Below are 22,712 nucleotides of genomic sequence, written 5' to 3' on the forward strand. Positions count from 1 at the left end.
GGCAGGTGATGAGCAGTGCCTGGTTTTCTCCACACATACTGTTTATAATTATCACCAAAAAGGTCTATCTTCGTTTCATCAGACCAGCAAATCTTATTTCTCATAGTCTGGGAGTCCTTCATGTGTTTTTTTTATCAAACTATGTGTGCTTTCATATGTCTTGCACTGAGGAGAGGATTCCGTCCGGCCACTCTGCTTTAAAGGCCCGACTGGTGGAGGGCTGCATAGTTGCTGAAGCATCCCCAGATCATCACCGATCCTGCACCAAATTTCACAGTGGGTGCAATACACTTTGGCTTGTACACCTCTCCAGGTCTCCGTCTAACCATTAGATGACCAGGTGTTGATCTGGGGATGCTTCAGCAAGGCTGGAATTGGGCAGGTTAATCTTTGCGAACGACGTATGAATCAAGCCTCATACAAGGTTATCCTGGAAAAACAGTTGATTTCTTCTGCTCAGGCAATGTTCCCCAACTCTGAGGACTGTTTTTTCAAGCAGGACAATGCGTCATGCCACACAGCTAGGTCAATCAAGGTGTGGATGAAGGACCACTACATCAAATCCCTGTCATGGCCAGCCCAATCTCCAGACCTGAACCCCATTGAAAACCTCTGGAATGTAATCAAGAGGAAGATGGATAGTCACAAGCAATCAAACAAAGAACTGCTTAAATTTTTGTACTAGGAGTGGCATAAGGCCACCCAAATGCAGTGTGAAAGACTGGTGGAAAGCATGCCAAGACGCATGAAAGCTGTGATTAAAAATCATGGTTATTCCACAAATTATTGATTGCTGAACTCTTCTTGAGTTAAAACATTAGTATTGATGTTTCTAAATGATTATGAACTTGTTGTTTTTTTTGCATTATTTGAGGTCTGCAAGCAATGCATTTTTTGTTATTTTGACTATTTCTCATATTCAGAAAATAAATACGAAATGTTTTGCTTGGAATTTAGGAGACATGTCAGTAGTTTATAGAATAAAAGAACAATTTACATTTTACTCAAAAATATACCTGTAAAGAGAAAAATCAGACAAACTGAAAATTTTGCAGCGGTCCCTTAATTTTTGCCAGAGCGCTATATATATATATATATATATATATATATATATATATATATATATATATATATATATATATAGTAAGATTTCTCTTACTGAGTATATTGGGGGACACTCACTTGGCGCGGGATTAATGTAGCCAGGCACAACTTTCTAACAAAACAGTCCATGCGGTTTATTAAAAATGCCATAAAACGGGTTATGCAAAGTTCATTACTTATGTCACATAAAACACAACAGGCACCAACAGTCTCTTTGGTACCTGACGGGAGCTCCTGCTCCTCATGCCGACTCCGTTAACCTCTTCTGGGTAAGCTGCCTAACGGGGATCACCAACTTGCCTGGTCAATACACAGTAGTCAGTCCAGACCTCACCGAAGGACTCCAGCTTCCCCACACAGTAACTGTCCCTAGCTCCGCAGATCCCGGTCCTCACCTCGTGCTATTCAGGGATCCGGTCCACCTCGCAGGACCTCCCAACACTCAGGTAGCCGGGACCCCGCCTGGTGGCCTAGTCCGGGTACTCTTCAGGACGTCCTTCCCCAGCCGGGAACGTCCAATACCCAGGCCACCCGAAGCCAAGTCTCACGGTCTCAGGTGCTTGCAGGACCCTAGTCATTCCTGGGACAATCCAGCACCGACCATCTCAGGTGCTTGCAGGACCCTAGTCATTCCTAGGACAATCCAGCACCATCCATACATCAGGTTCCTCGGTTCCAAGTGCTCACAGGACCCTAGTCATTCCTAGGACAATCCAGCACCGACCATCTCAGGTGCTTGCAGGACCCTAGTCATTCCTAGGACAATCCAGGACCATCCATACATCAGGTTCCTCAGTTCCAAGTGCTCACAGGACCCTAGTCATTCCTAGGACGATCCAGCACCTTCACCGGTCAGGTCCATACACAGGAACCACACAGGACCTACCGGACACACCTCTCAGCTCCACACACAGGGAGCTCACAACCACACAGGACCTACCGGACACACCCTGGTCACGTTACATACTGGTAACCACTCCCCTGGGTGGGAGTGTGTGTGTGTGGCTAGTCTGACCCTCCCATCTCTCATGACTAGCCCTGCCAATCTCCCATGAGAACTATACACATAACACAAACTCTTGAGGGACTACAGGTCCCAGCAGACCAACTTACAATAAGATTGACAGTGCAGAGTAACCTCCTCTGCAACACACATATTGGCCATTTACAATCCTGCCAAACTTTCTCTCTTCACCATCACGCCTCCAAGCGCATACTGGGGAGTTCATGCAGCGCCCCCTACCTGTTACAGGGGTTACACCCCTCTGTTCACACCTGTAGGGTTGAACACCTGTCAAACACCTGGAATCTCGAGACAGGTCACGCACACTACCTTGCCCTACCAGTCGAGAAGACCGTCTCAGTCGGTTTTGAGCAACACTCACAATCACACCCTTGTTGGGTTTACCCCGCCCCCCGCGGTCAACACGTAGGCCTTGAGCTTTGGCCCTTAAGTCACAGTCTGTCTGTGTCACCAAACCTTTAGTCACCACATTTTCTCTACCAGGTCTCCCACCTAGGTCACTCAACACTGAGTTAACTGAGGAGTTACTGCCTCCCACTCTTCCTTAGTCGACAGTATCACCAACTGTTTCGTCTCTAGTGCCCAATGCACACTACACGCTTCTACTGCCTTTTTAAAGGCTTCATGCACACCCTCACCGGTACATGCATCTTGCGCCTCTTCGGGTACATCTATCACACACTTGAAGAGTGGATTCTCACTTTCTTCAGGAACGGATGGCCCCTGTTTTGCCATCGACCTTTCCAACAAGACCTCTGTCACAACCGGGTGACTATCTTGTTCGGCTCCTAACGCCCACTCTTCTTCACTAACAGGTTCAACCCTCCCATCTCTCATGACTAGCCCTGCCAATCTCCCATGAGAACTATACACATAACACAAACTCTTGAGGGACTACAGGTCCCAGCAGACCAACTTACAATCAGATTGACAGTGCAGAGTAACCTCCTCTGCAACACACATATTGGCCATTTACAATCCTGCCAAACTTTCTCTCTTCACCATCACGCCTCCAAGCGCATACTGGGGAGTTCATGCAGCGCCCCCTACCTGTTACAGGGGTTACTGCATCACATATATCACTATATATATATATATATATCCATACATACATACATACATATCATATTTTTTATTCTAAACATGACCAGTTTACAATTTAGCAATTAAAAGCAGTACAGATGTCAGCATCTAAAGAGATGCGTAAATTCAAGTAAAGACATTGTAGAAACTGACTAGGACCCTCATGAAATAACTATATAATTTATTCGCTGTCCAGGTTGTGATAAACATCCTTTTCAAATAACAGGGAAGAATACAGGGTTTAAAGCCAAAGTAACTTTTTTTTGTTTTTTTATCACAGCACGGCATGGAACACAGAAATGAACTTCAGAGATACATTTCAAGTCACAAGAATATATTTTTATTCCTGTTATCAGATAGGACACTAAAACAATGGTATTAAACGTTTATAAATAACCAGTCATATCATGACCACTGTACGGCAACATCTAGACATCAGCTTGACAAGTGAGAAAATGGAATGTTTACAGGCTGGTAACACATGTCAGTTTAATGGACCAAGGGGTCAGATTTGATATTATAAAGGAATATTGATAAGGTTGGATTGGGGACAAGCACATGTGCATTAAAATTGTTAGGAATTTGCATCTATAATCTTAAATATTTAGTGATCTGACCACCTTTGAATCTCAGTGCAGTAAAACATACACATAAGCATTGATACGTACTGTATCAAGCCTATATGATCTCCTTTCATTGTATTCAAGTCACAAAAATAAACGCCAAGTCAATTCCAAAATTCCTATTAAAATTGTTCCTTAACATCAAACGTTCCTCTACGTTAAAGGGGAATAAATGGTAGTATAGGCAACAGACTTAAAGGCCATAGATTTTCATATCGAGGGAAAAATCATTCAAGTTCAAACAATACCAGTCCATGGAATGTGATTTTGGAAATCTGCAATTACACCGTGCCCCTTTTTAGGTCATTCTCCGTTATACTTTCACGGGTTCTCCAGCATTTATCAACATGATCTCATAGAATCGGGTGCACAGTGTACTGCAACTTGTCTCTCACTTGAAAATCTTATTTTCATGTTTAATAAGAGACAATAAATGTCTATCTAAGGTAAGGCCTCACAAATCGAGATGCATGATAAATAAAATTGAAAACTTAAAAACTACAAAATAGCCTGCTAGGGCCACAGATCACATCACTATAAAGCCTCTAAATCAAAACTTCAAAAAGTATGAATTAATAAAACCCGCAATTAATAAAACCTGTTCACTTTATATTAAAACTTCTCTATTACACGATTATGGAATGCCTAGATCCTCTCTTCCAGAGGTTGCTTTCCCTTTGCTTTAGCCCATATGTACTAATCTCTTAGTGCAACGATGAATTCGCCAGACAGCTACTTGAGAAGGTTTTGCAGCATTGCAGTAGCATATGTTGGTCGGGCTTGTCTACTTTCTATCGCATTACTCAAGTACTGAATTCCACCACAGCGCTCCCAAATCTCTTCAAATTGCCTGGGCAAAATTTCTGCTCCTCGTTTCCTTGTTAAACCGGTTTCTTCTAGGCTCAATTCACACATCTCCATGTCATCTTTGCCTGAAATGAGTGAATTTAAAAAAAAAAAAATTATTATAAAAGAAAAAGTAATGATTACTATTTTCCAGTGAAATATAAAGCATAACAAGCAAAAATGAAGACAAGAGGTTTTTGCAAACTATACTTTTCAAACTATAAAACGTACTTTTTCCTCAAAAAGTCCAGCTGTGGATATGGGGGGAGCAGCAACGGCAGAGGAGCGGGTCACAGGTGGCGGGAGCCAATGGCTGCAGCTTACACTTGTGACCATTGTTAAAAGAAAATGAATATTCACTGCTTCCCACGCCCATAGTCCTTCCCACATCTATGCACTGAAAATGACACTGAGAGGTGGGAGGGACTATGGGTGTGGAGAGCAGTGAATATTCTTTTTCTTTAATATAACTCTTTAACACTCTTAGCCGCCGGCTCCTGAAGTGGTTGGGCAATCATGTGTGCCCGCTATTGAAAAGAATAAATATTCACTGCTCCCCAAGCCCATAGTCAAAACCCACCTCTAAGCACTCAAGCCGGTGCCGAGAGGTGGGTAGGACTGGGGAGCAGTGAATATTTATTCTTTTTCATAGCGGGCACACGTGATCGCCCAGCAGCTAAAGGAGTTGGTGGCTGTGGCTAACAGTGTGCCAGCTATTAAAGAAAATGATTATTCACTGCTCCCCACTCCCATAGTCCCAGGCATGTGAATATTCTGGCAGCTGACCTCAGTGTGTCGGGGGCACATGGCAGTGACATGCACTGCTTGCATGATGAAATCAGCTGCTGGCATCAGAAAAGGACGCCAAGATGCGAGGGAGCAGAGGGAAGGTGAGTAGAATTGTTTCTTTTTTTTATATGTGAAGCGTGATAGAGGACACATATACCAAGAGAAGGGCCATGTATACCAGCATGGGAGACCATGCATACCAGCATGGAAATGGGGGCCATGTATACCAGTAAGGGGGGGCCATGTATACCTGGGCTGGGGGCCATGTATACCAATATGGGTACATATATACCAGGATGGGTACATATATACTAGGATGGAGGATATTAGTACAGAATTGGGGGACATTACCCCTATAACAGTGTCAGCAGCAGATCCCATCCTCATAATGTGCCATGACCATATTTTTTTCAATTTTTTTTCTCTATTTTCTTCCTCTAAAAGCTAGGTGCTTTCTATGGTGCGGTGCATCTTATAGTCCGATACATACGGTAAGCACAATATCAACAACATCCTGTACAGAGCTCCAGAAAAAAAGCCTTTTTATGCACTTTCCTTTAGGTGATCCATGTTGCACAGATCTGTTGTATCAATTTTTTTTTCAAGGAAACAACACGTACCCATTATAATCTATGGCACTATTCACGTGTCCGTGTTTTTTTCATGGACCGAGTGTCGGTGCAAAACACAGACATGTCTTTTTTTCTGGTACCATGGATGACAAGGGCCAATACAAGTCTATGGGTCTGTGAAAAAACGACATAACACATGGATGACACACTGATGGTAAAAATGGACGCATGGATGACACACTGGTGCAAAACACTGACGTCCACTAGTACCATTTTGTCATGTACCCATTTAGTCACGGAAGTGTGAATGAGGCCATAGAAGTAGTGTATTCTCATTACATAGCAACACACTATGTTACACTTATTTCATCCCTTCCTACAATGTGGTACATGGATAATTTTGACCGAAGTGTTGTGCTTGGCTGTTTCCATCAGCGCCATGGACCTCAACCAATTCCCTCCACAGAGGAAAAACAAGGAGGTTACGAGCCACGTCTAGTAATTGGTGCGATCTAAGAGATTAGATATTTATCACATGTCCTACATATTCTGATAGATGATAAATGTTTACTGCTGGACAATCCCTTTATTACACAAACAAGGTAGGAGCATTCTGAAATGTAACTAATTCTAACTTCTGACTTAGAAGGGATTGGGTATAGTTAGAACGGGTGCTAAATAGGTAGAAAATAACAGTTTCTCTTCAAACTACGTAATTGGAAACATCTGACACGTCATAAGATAAAAATATGGACAATAAATGAAAAGTCAATGTAGATCCTACAAAAAAAATCCTTTCTTTAAATGCCAAAACCAAATTATACGACCATCTTTTGGCAGAGTTGAGGCAGAGTGATATGGTGGTGGAACTATGCAACATTCATAAAGTTACTAACATCTGACATGCTCACCAATATTATGACTTACCAGCTACCAGCAAGATTGGTGGCTTATCTGGGTGAAGTTCCATTTGACGGGCAATCCATGGTCCATCGAAGTGTGCATACCACCATCCTTTCTTCTTGTTTTGAGGCTCCTTATACTGGTCAGCCGGGCGAATGAATGGAATGCGGAAATATCGCTGCTGACGGTTGGCTTCAATTTCCTGTTGTCTGGCCGGTAGCTGCACCACTGGGTTCTGTTGGGCTGTACACATATAATACATGTTACATGTCATAGGAAAAGCATATAGAACTGCTCGGTAGCTGCTCAAACTCTGCCAGCATTCTGGTGGACATTTCTCCGTAATGCATAGTCTATTAGCTAGAATGCATTTACTCTACAGTCACAGCAAATGTCTATATTTGAAATGACCACCATTATAGGAGAAGAAAGTCAGAGAGATAGGATGATAATAAGCCTGGGTTGCACTCTGGCCCTTCACCGGTATTACTGCCTGAAGCAGAGCGAGTCACATTATGGAGTATATGCTATGCTACTTTTATTGCAATGCCAGCCTTTCAAGTCTGAATATGAAAAATGGTGTACTTTAAAAATGGTAGAAATTACATTACATGGCTCAGTACTTTCTCATAATATTGTCTGGAATAATATGAAGCTCAATTAGACCTTTAAGAATTTGTGAAATAGATTTCTGTTTCTGCAAAAGGACAAGGGAAACTGCTCATGTTTCTTCTTAAAGGTACATTAAAGTCCACGTGAAAAAAGGTACATGTAAAATCTGTTTTAACTACATCGGCTGCCTATAAGAAGCTAAGGAATGGGCAACCAGAATATTCATTGGGATGATAGGACTTTTTTCTAAATATTTACATATATTTACCGTACATATGATATCAGCAGCAACTTGAGGTTTAGTGTTGTTATAAAAAAAATGTATGCGTATACTCCGTAACATAGGTTTTTGTAAGTGGATATTTGCTTCAGTTGCATAAAAACAAAATAAAACGCTTAAAAATGTAAAAAATTGTTGTTTAAATGTTTGTCAATATGAAAAATTAAAGGGAACTAAAGAAAACCCCACATTTACAAAATGTTGCTTTTTCTTGCATAATTATATTAGGATACAGTGCTTAAAGGGAACCTGTCACCCCGTTTTTTCCGTATGAGATAAAAATACTGTTAAATAGGGCCTGAGCTGTGCATTACAACAGTGTATTTTGTGGACCCCGATTCCCCACCTATGCTGCCAAAATACGTTACCAAAGTAGTCGTTTTCGCCTGTCAATCAGGCTGGTCTGGCCAGATGGGCGTGGTGTCTTCCCCCAGATCTTGCTTAGTTTTCCGTTGGTGGCGTAGTGGTGTGCGCATGCCCAAGTCCAGAATCCACTGCACAGGGGAGGGAAAAGAGCGCGATCTGTGCTATTCCCCTGGTGATCGGTGGGGGCGGCCATCTTCCTGTGGCCGCGCGTGCGCAGATCGAGCGCTCTGCTGCCCAGGGCTTCAGGAAAATGGCCGCGGGATGCCGCGCGTGCGCAGATGGAGATCGCGGCGGCCATTTTCCTGAAGCCGAACTTGATCTGCGCACGCGCGGCCACAGGAAGATGGCCGCCCCCACCGATCACCCGGGGAATAGTGCAGATCGCGCTCTTTTCCCTCCCCTGTGCAGTGGATTCTGGACTTGAGCATGCGCACACCACTACGCCACCAACGGAAAACTAAGCAAGATCTGGGGGAAGACACCACGCCCATCTGACCAGACCAGCCTGATTGACAGGCGAAAACGACTACTTAGGTGGGGAATCGGGGTCCACAAAATACACTATTGTAATGCACAGCTCAGGCCCTATTTAACAGTATTTTTATCTCATACGGAAAAAACGGGGTGACAGGTTCCCTTTATCCCCTTAACAGTGAAGGGTATTTCAGTTTCTGAATTTCTGTTTTTTTGCTCTCCTTCTTCCCAGAGCCATAACTTTTTTATTTTTAGGTCAAAATGACCATGTGAGGGCTTGTTTTTTGCGGGACTAGTTGTACTTTTGAACGACACCATTGGTTTTAACATATTATGTACTGGAAAACAGGAAAAAATTCCAAGTGTGGTGAAATTGCAAAAATAGTGCATTTCAACAGTTGTTATTTTTTTACCGTGTTCACTAAATGCTAAAACTGACCGGTCATTATGATTCTCCAGGTCAATACGAGTTCACAGACACCAAACATGTAAGTGCTGAAAAAAAAATTCCAAAATTTGTTTAAAAACAAATTTAAAAAGGCGCCATATTCCCGAGACCTGTAGCGTCTCCATTTTTCGTAACCTGTGGCAGGGTGACCGAGCTACGGATTTTATTAATACCATTTTGGTGTATATCTGATCCTTTGATCACCCGTAGTGGCAACACAACACTTTTGTTTTGATAGTTTGGGCGATTCTGAATGTGGTTTAACCAAATATGTCTATATTTGATTTTTTTTTTTTTTGTTTTATTTTGAATGGGGTGAAAGGGGAGGGATTTGATCTTTTAAGTTTCTTTATTTTTAAAAACATTTTTTTTGTACTTTTTGCATGCTTCAAAAGTCTCCATGGGAGACTAGAAGCTGCACTACTTTGATCACTTCTGCTAAATACAGGCAATGATCAGATCACCTGTGTGTAGCAGCAAGTGGGCATTTCTATGAGCACCGACCACAGGGCGGAACTCATAGTAGTCTGGCAAGAACAACAACATAGATCTGCTGTAGAACCCTGGTTGTCATGCCAACCCATCGGTGACCCGCGGTCATGTGACGGGGTCACCGGTGGGCGGGATTAAAGACGCGCTTCCGGTAAGAGTTAAATGCCGCTGGCAGAGATTGACAGCGGCATTTAACTAGTTAACAGCCAGGGGTGGATAGCAATTCCATCCTCAGCTGTTGCAGGCACATATGTCAGCTGTATTGATCAGCTGTCATGTGCTCGGAATGGTGCGGGCTCAGCGCGAGAGTCAACACCAAACAGGGGGAGTCCGACATGGGCGTACTATTACGCCCAACGTCGGAGAGGGGTTAAAGAGTAACTGCCAATTTTAGCTTCATAAATCAATCGTACATACAAATAAGAACCTTTGTAATATATCTTATCAGAGAATTCTGCTTCTTTCACTCTCATTTCATGGGTAAAATCTGTATTCAGTGAAGGCAAATTTTCCCAACATTAAGATAGGAAATGGCAATTGGGGCTTATATAGAGTTCTACAGAGAGGGAAGGGGCCGGAGGAGGGAGAAGCTAGAGGCAGACACAGACGTTCTGCTGCAAGTTCTCCTGAAAAGCCAGTTACACTTTAACAAAGGTTGAAGCATTAATATTTTTCTAGTGAAATTTCACTCAATTCTGGATGAAAATCTGTATTCACTGAACACAGACTTTCCCATTGCTAAGATAGGAAATGGCAGTTGGTCGTTAAAATATTCAATGGAGAGGATAGGGGGATGAAGAAGAGGGAGGGGCTAGAGGTGAGACAGACATTCTGCTGCAAGTTCTCCTGAAACGGCAGTTACACTTTAGCAAAGTTTAGGGCATTGATATTTTTCTATTGAAATTATCCCATATAATTGAAAAGAAACTGAAACAAATATGAACATAGGAAATTGAAATTAGTAAAATCAGTACATTATGTCACAAGAAGGCTCATACTGAAACAGAATCTGTCAGTTTGTTTATTTTCCCAATACTCCTTAATAGCTGTAGGTTCACTATATGATATCACACTGTGAAAAGAAAAGTTATAATCATCTGTGCACGGTATATGAATTACCTAAGAGATCTATATAATGTCGCCCCGGGAAATTGTCACACAGTACGGGCTCGAAGGGGTGTTTGCATCTATACCAGCTCACCACCCATCTGTCTCATTGCTTTCTGGTTGACAAAAGCTGAAACAGCTCGGACCAGCGTCAGGGTTCGCTCCGCTGATCCGAACAAAGTGCTCTCCCAGACTAGAGCGCAGAAGTAGCTTGGCCTCTTGATAGCTTAGGATCCAGCATTTTGGCTGGCTACGGAGCTACAGGAGACTGCTCTAAAGCATAGAGCCTGCTAAGAGCATACATTGCTTGCCTGGGTAACCGAACACTCTCAGACTGCAAGGTTGCCAGTAACCTAAGTAATAGGTTATGAACTATAAAGTCAAAAATCCCTCTGCGCTTGAGAACAGTTGCAATTTGTAATAATGGGTAAATGACTTAGTTGCTTGTTTTTACAAGCACTTTGAAATTTTACCGATTTATACACTTGAGGCAACCACTTTTAGCCACATACCTGGGCCATGCAATGAATTATGCTGGCCTCGGCTTCTGAGCACGGCGCATGTGCCGGTTGCAGCTAGACCGAATATAGGCAATTCAGGGACACCCGCTTCACTGAACAAAACCGAATTATGGCTTCAGCCCAGACTATGTGACTATTCCCCTAAGTAGCTCAGATAACTAGTAGCAGGTATTCTGGATATAGCACCATGGATGATTACAGCTTTCTTTCACATAATGCAATTTCATACAGTTTAGGTAAAAGCACAATGCTATAGGGTACAAAAAACAATAGTGGCTGTTTACTGGGGATTTAAACTTATCGACTGTTTCCTTCTTTGAGTGTTACATGACGTTCTAACAGTTTTAGGCATTCTGCTCTCAAGGCTTTATCATACACTTGGTGGCTAAAGCTATCTGTGGCTTTAAGGCTATGCAGGGACAAGTAGCTTTACCCCTAGACCCACTTTACCCCACTCAGGTTTTAGCCAAGTTGATGCATTTTAAAGCCCAGTTTCCTCATATTCGCAGTGGCTGATATAGATATATTAGAATAGATAGAGCTTTGTGACAGAGCTGTAATGAATGCTGCTACCAGGTCATTACATTTTCTTTGGGGATTTAGTGAATTTCTTTATTTTTGAGACTTTAGTATTCAATCATCAGATCTACTATAGACCGACAATCTTCCCAAACTATCAGATTGACAAACTGAATCAAAGTGTGTGTGAGGTGGATATGACAGATTGGTGTGCTAGCTTCTTCCCAACTTTGTAAACTTTTTTTGAGATCTATAAAGTACAATCCCAGTTCAGAACCTCTTCTACTACTGTATTATAGCCTGTATTCCGTGAATGGTCATCATGGTAATCAACTTGTAGTCTACGAAACAATGTCATGGAAGGAGTTTTCTTTACTAAGCGTAGATCCAGACGATGCATTTTTACAATTGTATGACCAATTACTTTTCCCGGGTGGGCAGTGCTTCCTCTGCACTTCAGCCGCGTAGCTGCCACAACGTCTGCCTGTACTCGAATGATCCAGAAAGCTTCTTTGAATTGAACTTGTTCAGGAGGACAATACTCGGAATAAAGGCTCATCGGTACGAATACAGGACATATTCTTTTTCTTTAATTTTGCAGTGGTTTTCGAAGATTTCAAATTTATTTGCAAGATAAAAAAAAGCTTCCCCAGTGATGTATGATTGGCATATAGTATAACTCATCATGGCAGAGACTTCCATCGCCCTCCAGCAGTATGAAAAGATACGTGTTTGATGAAATAAAGAGCAGCAATTGCCCATGAGCTCTATAGATAAATAGCCATCTCCATTTTAAAGATGAATGCAAGGTAGCCCCCAAAAAGTCAAAGAAATCTGACCCTTTTATGCTGATTTGTTATAGGCAGATATCAGTACCATTGACCATGTGATGATGATCTTAGAAAACATTCTGCAGTTGAGTACATAGAGGTTATAGATCTACTATATAGGGTATGATGGCTGGAAATGTGCTCCTAGTAACGACTAAAGACATATAGATAATACTTCTATGTAGGCTCCAGATAGCTGCACAGCAATGTTTTCTAAGTATATCACATGGCATCTGATATATTGCAGTCAATATTCCGCCACACCATTCAAGACCGTTAGCGTCACCTTGTGGTTACCTTTCTCTTCAGAAAGCGGTTTGCTACAGTTATGTCCTTCAATGTTTAACTTTTAGTTACAGTTTTTCGGATGGACCTTTTTGTAGACCTCAATCTCTAAATCAATGATGTAGCTGTAGGATACCAATCTGGCAGCGGTCATGTGCAAAATGGAACTGCCTACTTGTGTCCCAAAAAGGTATAAGAACCTTACTTGCTTTATACATAAATCTTACAACAGTAGCAGAGATTTATCAAGGGAAATACACCACAATTGTGGGACAATTTGTGCTAATAATACAGTCTTTCATGACTTGCATTATATTTATGTATACTAGGCATTTTCATTTTTTAGGACTTATCCAACAAGGGGATGTGACCTCATTAAAAGAGGCGTAGCAATATATATATATATATATATATATATATATATATATATATATATATATATATATATATATATATATATATGTAAAAGAAATACATCAAAGTTGTGGTGCACATTTCAGGCACAAAGTAAGCTAACTAATAGGCAGTGTAAACTTAGACTGGTCAGTTTAAAATGAAATTTCTGAAATGGTGTGAACCATAGTCTAAGTTGGCATGGTCTGATAATTAGACAGTTTAAATTAATATACCTCAGTACGTTTTAAAAGTGGAGAAAATTAATATAGGTGGAGATTTTAGAGTATGAAGTTATATGATGCCAGCAAGTGTCTACTCAGCTTTACCTATGGCAACATATAATGGACTGTGTCATGACTGTGAAGTGTTGTTACCAGTCTCCGCAATAATTACAAACTGATGGGAAGTGAATATTCCAGAGGGTGCTGCAATGGAAGTATGGTTACATGTGTGTTTATAATGCCTGTATGATTACATGAGGATTATATGGCCAAGGAATAAGGTTTTGTTTTTTTATGAGGTTAATATAGAATATTTGGGGTGTATTCCTTAAAGCATATGAAAATGCTATTACTATGCCATCATTTTTAAAGAAGCCCTCCCATCTATGTATTTTTTTTTTATTAAACGTATGTATATATGTATGTAATGTAGTGTGTGTTAATGTATTCTCCTACTGCTGCTCTCTCCGGAGTCCAGTGCCGTTCTTCTGAATGACTTCTCCCCTCTGTAGACTCCTCGGGTCAGGCTGTGCTCTGTGTGACCTGTAAGTGGCCTTTACAATGTAAGCCTGTGGAGCGTCAGAACAAGGCCTCATAGGCTATCACTGTAAGGCCAGGGTCACACTTGTGAGTGCAATGTGAGAAACTCACCCGAGTCTCTGGCATCAATACCCAGCACTGCTGCCGGTACTAGGGACAGGAGAGTTCAGCTGCATAGAAATACATGCAGCCGCACACTCCGGTCCCGAGTGCTGGCGGCAGTGCCGGGTATTGATGCCAGAGACTCGTCTGAGTTTCTCGTATTGCACTCGCAAGTGTGACCCCGGCCTTAAAGAGACTTCCGGCTCAAGCATAGCGCCTTCAATGAATGGCTAGTCACAATGGCGGTGACGTCACTGAGAAGTGGAGCAGAACAGTGCTGGATACCGCAGAAGGCAGAGGTAGGCCAGTATATTAATACACTCACACCACATTACATGCATGTATACACATCTAATATATAATTGCCTAGAATGCTACTTCCTGCAATTTGTGCCAACTTCCGTGGCTTTGTCCGGAGCTAATGTCCGGAGCTAATGTCCGGAGATAAGTGACGTCACCAGTGTCCTACACCCAGGCAGAGCACAGTGGCCCCAGGCAGAGCACAGGGGCCCCAGGCAGAACATGGGGCCCCAGGCAGAGCACAGGGGCCCCAGGCAGAGCACAGGGGCCCCAGGCAGAGCACAGGGGCCCCAGGCAGAGCACAGGGGCCCCAGGCAGCATATGGGGCCCCAGGCAGAGCATAGGGGCCCCAGGCAGCATATGGGGCCCCAGGCAGAGCACAGTGGCCCCAGGCAGAGCACACACCAAATCGGAGGCCGAGGGGCCCCGCCAACCAAATCGGAGGCCGAGGAGCCCCGCCCACCAAATCGAAGGCCGAGGGGCCCCGCCCACCAAAGCGGAGGCTGAGGGGCCCGGCCCCGCCCACCAAAGCGGAGGCCGAGGGGCCCCGCCCACCAAATCGGAGGCCGAGGGGCCCCGCCCACCAAATCGAAGGTCGAGGGGCCCCGCCCACGAAAGCGGAGGCCGAGGGTCCCCGCCCACCAAATCGGAGGCCGAGGGTCCCCGCCCACCAAATCGGAGGCCGAGGGTCCCCGCCCACCAAATCGGAGGCCGAGGGGCCCCGCCCACCAAATTGAAGGCCGACGGGCCCCGCCCACCAAAGCGGAGGCCGAGGGTCCCCGCACACCAAATCGGAGGCAGAGGGACCTCGCCCACCAAATCGGAGGCCGAGGGGCCCCGCCCACCAAAGCGGAGGCCGAGGGTCCCCGCCCACCAAATCTGAGGCCGAGGGTCCCCGCCCACCAAATCGGAGGCCGAGGGTCCCCGCCCACCAAATCGGAGGCCGAGGGTCCCCGCCCACCAAATCGGAGGCCGAGAGTCCCCGCCCACCAAATCGGAGGCCGAGGGGCCCCGCCAACCAAATCGGAGGCCGACGAGCCCCGCCCACCAAATCGAAGGCCGAGCGGCCCCGCCCACCAAAGCGGAGGCCGAGCGGCCCCGCCCACCAAAGCGGAGGCTGAGGGGCCCCGCCCACCACATCGGAGGCCGAGGGGCCCCGCCCACCACATCGGAGGCCGAGGGGCCCCGCCCACCAAATCGGAGGCCGAGGGTCCCCGCCCACCAAATCGAAGGCCGAGGGTCCCCGCCCACCAAATCGAAGGCCGAGGGTCCCCGCCCACCAAATCGGAGGCCGAGGGTCCCCGCCCACCAAATCGGAGGCCGAGGGGCCCCGCCCACCAAATCGGAGGCCGGTCCCCGCCCACCAAATCGGAGGCCGAGGGTCCCCACCCACCAAATCGGAGGACGAGGGGCCCCACCAACCAAATCGGAGGCCGAGGAGCCCCGCCCACCAAAAGTAAGTGCGGCCCCAAAAGTAAGTGCGCCCCCAGGTGCAAAAGTAAGTGCGCCCCCGGGTGCAAAAGTAAGTGCGCCCCCGGGTGCAAAAGTAAGTGCGCCCCCGGGTGCAAAAGTAAGTGCGCCCCCGGGTGCAAAAGTAAGTGCGCCCCCGGGTGCAAAAGTAAGTGCGCCCCCGGGTGCAAAAGTAAGTGCGCCCCCGGGTGCAAAAGTAAGTGCGCCCCCGGGTGCAAAAGTAAGTGCGCCCCCGGGTGCAAAAGTAAGTGCGCCCCCGGGTGCAAAAGTAAGTGCGCCCCCGGGGGCAAAAGTAAGTGCGCCCCCGGGTGCAAAAGTAAGTGCGCCCCCGGGTGCAAAAGTAAGTGCGCCCCCGGGTGCAAAAGTAAGTGCGCCCCCGGGTGCAAAAGTAAGTGCGCCCCCGGGTGCAAAAGTAAGTGCGCCTCCGGGTGCAAAAGTAAGCGCGCCCCCGGGTGCAAAAGTAAGCGCGCCCCCGGCCCCGGGTGCAAAAGTAAGCGCGCCCCCCAGTCCCGTGTGTGAAAAGTGCTGCTGTAAAGCTGGTAGCGCTGTTCAAGCACCATGTATTTCCTTCAGGAAATGCCCATCTAATATATAATTGCCTAGAATACTACTTCCTGCAATTTGTGCCAACTTCCGTGGCTTTGTCCGGAGCTAATGTCCGGAGCTAATGTCCGGAGATAAGTGACGTCACCAGTGTCCTACACCCAGGCAGAGCACAGGGGCCCCAGGCAGCATATGGGGCCCCAGGCAGAGCACAGTGGCTCCAGGCAGAGCACAGGGGCCCCAGGCAGCATATGGGGCCCCAGGCAGAGCACAGTGGTCCCAGGCAGAGCACAGGGGCCCCAGGCAGCCTATGGGGCCCCAGGCAGAGCACAGTGGCCCCAGGCAGCATATGGGGCCCCAGGCAGAGCACAGTGGTCCCAGGCAGAGCACAGGGGCCCCAGGCAGCCTATGGGGCCCCAGGCAGAGCACAGTGGCCCCAGGCAGCATATGGGGCCCCAGGCAGAGCACAGGGGCCCCAGGCAGAACATGGGGCCCCAGGCAGAGCACAGGGGCCCCAGGCAGAGCACAGGGGCCCCAGGCAGCATATGGGGCCCCAGGCAGAGCACAGGGGCCCCAGGCAGAGCACAGGGGCCCCAGGCAGAACATGGGGCCCCAGGCAGAGCACAGGGGCCCCAGGCAGAGCACAGGGGCCCCAGGCAGCATATGGGGCCCCAGGCAGAGCACAGGGGCCCCAGGCAGCATATGGGGCCCCAGGCAGAGCACAGTGGCCCCAGGCAGCATATGGGGCCCCAGGCAGAGCACAGTGGCCCCAGGCAGAGCACAGGGGCCCCAGGCAGCATATGGGGCCCCAGGCAGAGCACAGTGGTCCCAGGCAGAGCACAGGGGCCCCAGGCAGCTTATGGGGCCCCAGGCAGAGCACAGTGGCCCCAGGCAGAACATGGGGCCCCAGGCAGAGCACAGTGGCCCCAGGCAGAGCACAGAGGCCCCAGGCAGAACATGGGGCCCCAGGCAGAGCACAGGGGCCCCAGGCAGCATATGGGGCCCCAGGCAGAGCACAGGGGCCCCAGGCAGCATATGGGGCCCCAGGCAGAGCACAGTGGTCCCAGGCAGAGCACAGGGGCCCCAGGCAGCCTATGAGGCCCCAGGCAGAGCACAGTGGCCCCAGGCAGAACATGGGGCCCCAGGCAGAGCACAGGGGCGCCAGGCAGCATATGGGGCCCCAGGCAGAGCACAGTGGTCCCAGGTAGAGCACAGGGGCCCCAGGCAGCCTATGGGGCCCCAGGCAGCCTATGGGGCCCCAGGCAGCATATGGGGCCCCAGGCAGAGCACAGGGGCCCCAGGCAGCATATGGGGCCCCAGGCAGAGCACAGTGGCCCCAGGCAGAGCACAGGGGCCCCAGGCAGAACATGGGGCCCCAGGCAGAGCACAGGGGCCCCAGGCAGCATATGGGGCCCCAGGCAGAGCACAGGGGCCCCAGGCAGCATATGGGGCCCCAGGCAGAGCACAGCGATATTTTGGACCACTGTGCGGTGTTTCAGACCCCCTGTGTGATGTCTGGGGCCCTGTTCTTAAGTATATTAAAGATTAAAGTAACATATATTAAAGTATATTATAGATCAAATTTGACACGTTTATGAGCACCATTGAGTGATATACTCAAGAATGACATAATTTTTCAACATTTTATGGTTTCAAACTGTAAACACTCAGAGTTTTTTTTACTTCAACCAGAAAACCTTAACGGTTCATAAAAAACTTGACTTTTCAGGATATGATAAAAGTCATAGTATTCTGAATCTTTAACTTATAAAGATACCTTTACATGGGGTGATTATTGGTTCCAGAGAGGCTTTCGGCCGATAATCGTACACATGGCTGGTGACAGGACAATACAATATAAACGTTCAAAGGTAAACACTGATAACATTAAAATCTAATATATAATTGCCTAGAATACTACTTCCGGCAATTTGTGCCAACTTCCGTGGCTTTGTCCGGAGATAATGTCCGGAGATAAGTGACGTCACCAGCGTCCTACACCCGCTCAGGGTGGACAAAGATATATGCCTTCGTGGTGCGCGGCACTTTTCTGATTGGTTGCCGCCTGCCGCGAGCGACCAATCAGAAATGTGCCGTACTGTCAAGAATTGTCAAGAGCTGGTGAGTGCAGCCATTTTTTGTTCTTTCTTACTATTATTTATTAATTGTATTATTCTTACATTTGAATAAATAAAGTATATATGGATTCTAGACTCCCGATTCTTTAGAATCGGGCTGCCATCTAGTGTTTAATAAAAAGATGGGAAGGCTTCTTTAAAAACAAATGAAACACTACTCTTTTTTTTTTTTTTTAACTAATGTTCCATCTCCACAAAGGGACATGCCTATGAAGAGTAGCAAGGCCAGTAATTATGCTTAAACTAATATTATGTTGTAAACTATTATACAAGTGTTCATTTCAAAGTGATGTGTAAAAAGGTTTTGAAAAAAAAGGCAAGGCCCTGTCAATGTCAGAACAGTATTCATGGACGGTCCATATCCAAGGCCCTGTAAATAGGTCCGTCACCTAGCTGCCACGGACGTAACAGGCAGTGTATATGTGATGTGCATTGTACAGAATCAATATCCAATGTAAAAATGAAATATTACTCAGGCTTGACCACTCCAAGGAGTGCTCTCTCCGGCTTTCTTATGGTGCCAATGTTCTAATTAACTACAGTGGTTTATAGCCACCACATGCATGATGACATGGACGTGTCTATTAGTTTTACAAACTTTATAGCTTCACCACTGACAATAACATTGAGGTTTCATTGATGTCCACAACTGTAGCAAACAACATGTTGGTTAGTAGCAAAAAGCATGAACACCTTTCCCTCTGGTCGCAGGTTAGTGTTATTACCAGCTGCACACTTACTTGCGTTGTTCATAAATGGAGCAAAATCTGTAAATAAATATCAGTTGTAATTGAGAACATTCAGGCAACATGGCATCAATTATTGGGGAGACAAGAATGAAACTCTAAACTGACTGTTCTCACTATACATAGGAACATTTTTATGGACACTAAGATGTATGGACAAGTTTACCAGAAACCGTGCTGTGTGCCTTCTTCATTCTTCAGCCTAACAACTGAAATCCCAGACATATGCTGCGCGTCTCACAGCTGGTGACTGCCACTATTTTATGGGGTTGCCTTACCTCCTTTGACCAGATCACCGTTCTCCTGCATCATGGCTTCCTGACTACCAATTTGTGATGCGATCTTGATGATTTACCAGTGACGTGGTTGTGAAGCAGGTCTGAGCTGTGAGCTCTGAAGCATAGGAGGTGACCTGGGATATAGGGTCCAGCCAGCTCAGAACTGGACTTGAAAACTCTAAAGCAAGGAGCTTCAAGGTGCACTCTCCTTGCCTTGGAGACCAGCCACCACTCATACACTTATGAGCTGGCCAATAACCTAGTCAATAAGTAGTAAACTCAATTTTATACTACATTTTTGATGAGGAAAATTGCAAAATTTCTTGCTTTTACAAGCATTTTGCATATTTTACAATTAGAAGATGTTGAGGCAACCCCTTTAATACAGGTTTGACGAATCCCTCTGTGAACTAAACGTTCTCAACCCCTTTCTGATACATTTTAATTACACAGATGCATTGTTGCAAATTATTCAAATTATAAAGACCCTGAGCCAGTTTTCGAGCATAACCTAATTGTGTGTGAGTCTTAATAAATCTGGTTTAAGGGAATTCAGTGCAACAAAGTGGTCTAGATTGGAAACAATGTAACAGCGGTGAGTTATGTGCTGCCGATACGTCTAGCTCAGAGGATTGCTTAAACTGCTACAATGTAACCATCTGTAATTTGTTACAACTATTTGGCCAATAATTGGCTTCTGAGCTGTAAATTTGAACCATAAAGAACATTTATTGATAGGAAACAGAAATGTTGAACACTGTGAGTAACAGAAACACAAAGGCATAATAATGCTGCATATACTTTCAATATTATTATTATTATTATAATAAGACTGGATAACCCCTTTAAGCACTTTTTTAATCACAATGGTTTTCTGACCTTGTCCTTGAATACAACATGCCTAGACTTGGTGTAATCCCAATGCGCAAACAAACCTACATATCGGCAAAATGGACTTCAGTCCAAAAAGAAGCAAGCTCTCCCCATTGTGTGTGTTATCACCCTTATTGAATGCTTTTCTGAACATGGTACAAGCTGTCAGAATTTAATACGTCCATAAGATGTAAAGCATTTCTCTAACACATGGTTATCTATACAAATTAACTCTGCCTTTTTAATAAGGATTAAGTTCTTCTGGGAATTTAACCTAGAAACAACTCTCATACAGCAGTTACAGGTATTTCTATAAGATGCACAAGCTATTTGAAGTAGTGTTTAAAGGAAATGAGAAGTATTATCCTCAAGGATTAAGTATTTAGAACAGAAATTGATTTTTGGCTTTTAACAAGTGGAACAAAACGATTAAGAAAACACTTATTAAGAGCAGAAGACTAATTCCAGGACCTAGCAAGTGCAACTAAAGGAAGAAGAGTAATTGTGCTCATATATATTTACATATACATGGACTACAATCACTAAACTGAGGCTTACCGTAATCTGTAACCGATTTAGGGGCGCGCTGGTCAGAGTCGGCATTACGCTTCTTGTTCTTAGACTTCCAGGCATGATAAACTTTGAGCCGCCTGTGGAACTCCTCTCTGCATGCGGCCAGCAGCTCGATATCTGTTCACAACATTTATGGGGGCAAAAATATCACCTTGGTTAGTGCAACCATGTGCTTTAATGTGTACCTCCAATTAGAGAAGACAACCTGTACATCCTAAACCATTTTGGAGTGACTTTGTGCAGTAATTTTTCAGTTACTTGCCCTTGATGCTTCTCATGCATTCTATTTCTGAGACAAGAAATAGGTATGCGATAGTAATTATTGTCCCTTCTATGTTCGCCCTCATGCAACAGGTTTTTTTTTGTCACTTGGTCATCGAGGAGGTCAACCACCTACCATCGTCTCCTAAAATCCCTTACTGGTCAAGTACAAAAACAGAATCCACCCTTATACCTACTGACTATGTAAATCTGAGATTTACATTAGGTTGTGTCTCAAAGACCTCAAGAAAAAGTTGGCTGACCATCCAATATGTATGGGGTGGCCTTTCGAATCTTCCCCAACAGATCACGTTGGAGTAGATAAGGGTAGAGCATTTTGAATGAACACCCAAACCTCTTCTTTTTGAAAACGCATCAATTCTCAGCCAAACTGAATGTTCAAGTATACTGGGGAATCGGGAATGAGAGCGGTTGGTATCCATCCTATGTATGGCCAGCTTTAGCCTTTAATTTAGGTTAGTAGTGTTAAAGAGGCACTACTGAATTACAAATTTCAATGTGACTTAACTAAACTATAAAAAATGGGGTTCTTAAAGTGGTAAGCGAGTTTCCAAAAATAAATTCTATTGTAAAATTAAAAGTTCTCCAATTTTCTACAATACTTTCTGTATCAACTCTTCGCAGTTAGGACCCATCCACTGATAACTTGCCGAACAGAGGGTGTCCGACCTCAGAGACTTTCACTGATCTGCAGGAAAGGAAACTTTTATCCCCATTACAAAATGGAGCAGCAGATCAGAAGCCTGATCGCCGCTGCATTCATTCTCAATGGGGCTGCCACAAAAAGTCAAGCACAGCACTCAGTGGCCTCATGGGAAATGAATGGAGCAGCGGTTGAGCATGGCATGCGCAATGCCGCTGTATTCTAATGGGGATCAAAGTCCCAATACACCTGATTTCCAAGTGGTTGGACCCTCACGAATCAAGTTATTGGAGATAGCTTGTTTTCACTGGGCAGCCCTTTAAATCTATTACTAAGAAGATACTTAGAATTTTAATGAGTTGTGTAAAAAATATCTTTGAAAACTTAGTATGAGGCGATATTCTACATAAGGGATCATAAGTTGTAATAAAAGCATGCTTTATGTGATTATGTGAGATGCATGGTTTCATTTCCGATACACAGTATCAAATGTATTGCAGATTTTGCTACAGCCACGTAACATTTCCCTTTTCCAGTATATCATTTCAGTTCATCTTAAATACTGACACCATTTACGGAAATGGTGAAATCAACTTGTTAGTTGTGATGTGCTCCTGGAGATCATGTCATGTTCTCTGCTCGGTCTTCGGAAAATTACACTGACTTCACAAGAACTCTTATTTCATAGACGATATCCACTAGAGATTGCTCATTCACGATATATTCAGG

The 22,712-nt window shown here is 45.2% G+C and overlaps 1 protein-coding gene across 8 annotated transcripts in view; it reads right to left on the reverse strand.

Annotated features, from left to right (window-relative positions):
• Positions 1–3,528: 3,528 nt before the first annotated feature.
• The window catches only part of MYO6 (myosin VI), a 278,543-nt gene continuing 259,359 nt past the window's right edge, over positions 3,529–22,712 (reverse strand). For 5 of the 8 annotated variants that reach the window (XM_077289864.1, XM_077289863.1, XM_077289861.1 and 2 more), the window contains 4 exons: positions 21,044–21,175; positions 19,329–19,355; positions 6,969–7,187; positions 3,529–4,766 (listed from right to left, as the gene is read on the reverse strand). In XM_077289864.1, coding sequence (XP_077145979.1) covers positions 4,567–4,766; positions 6,969–7,187; positions 19,329–19,355; positions 21,044–21,175 — 578 coding nt within the window. In that variant the 3' untranslated portion in view covers positions 3,529–4,566. The remainder of the gene's footprint in view (positions 4,767–6,968; positions 7,188–19,328; positions 19,356–21,043; positions 21,176–22,712) is intronic. The other 3 variants (XM_077289865.1, XM_077289862.1, XM_077289858.1) reach the window with 1 other exon arrangement.

The sequence above is a fragment of the Ranitomeya variabilis genome, chromosome 2 (assembly GCF_051348905.1).
Source record: "Ranitomeya variabilis isolate aRanVar5 chromosome 2, aRanVar5.hap1, whole genome shotgun sequence".
In the NCBI taxonomy this organism is placed as follows: domain Eukaryota; kingdom Metazoa; phylum Chordata; class Amphibia; order Anura; family Dendrobatidae; genus Ranitomeya; species Ranitomeya variabilis.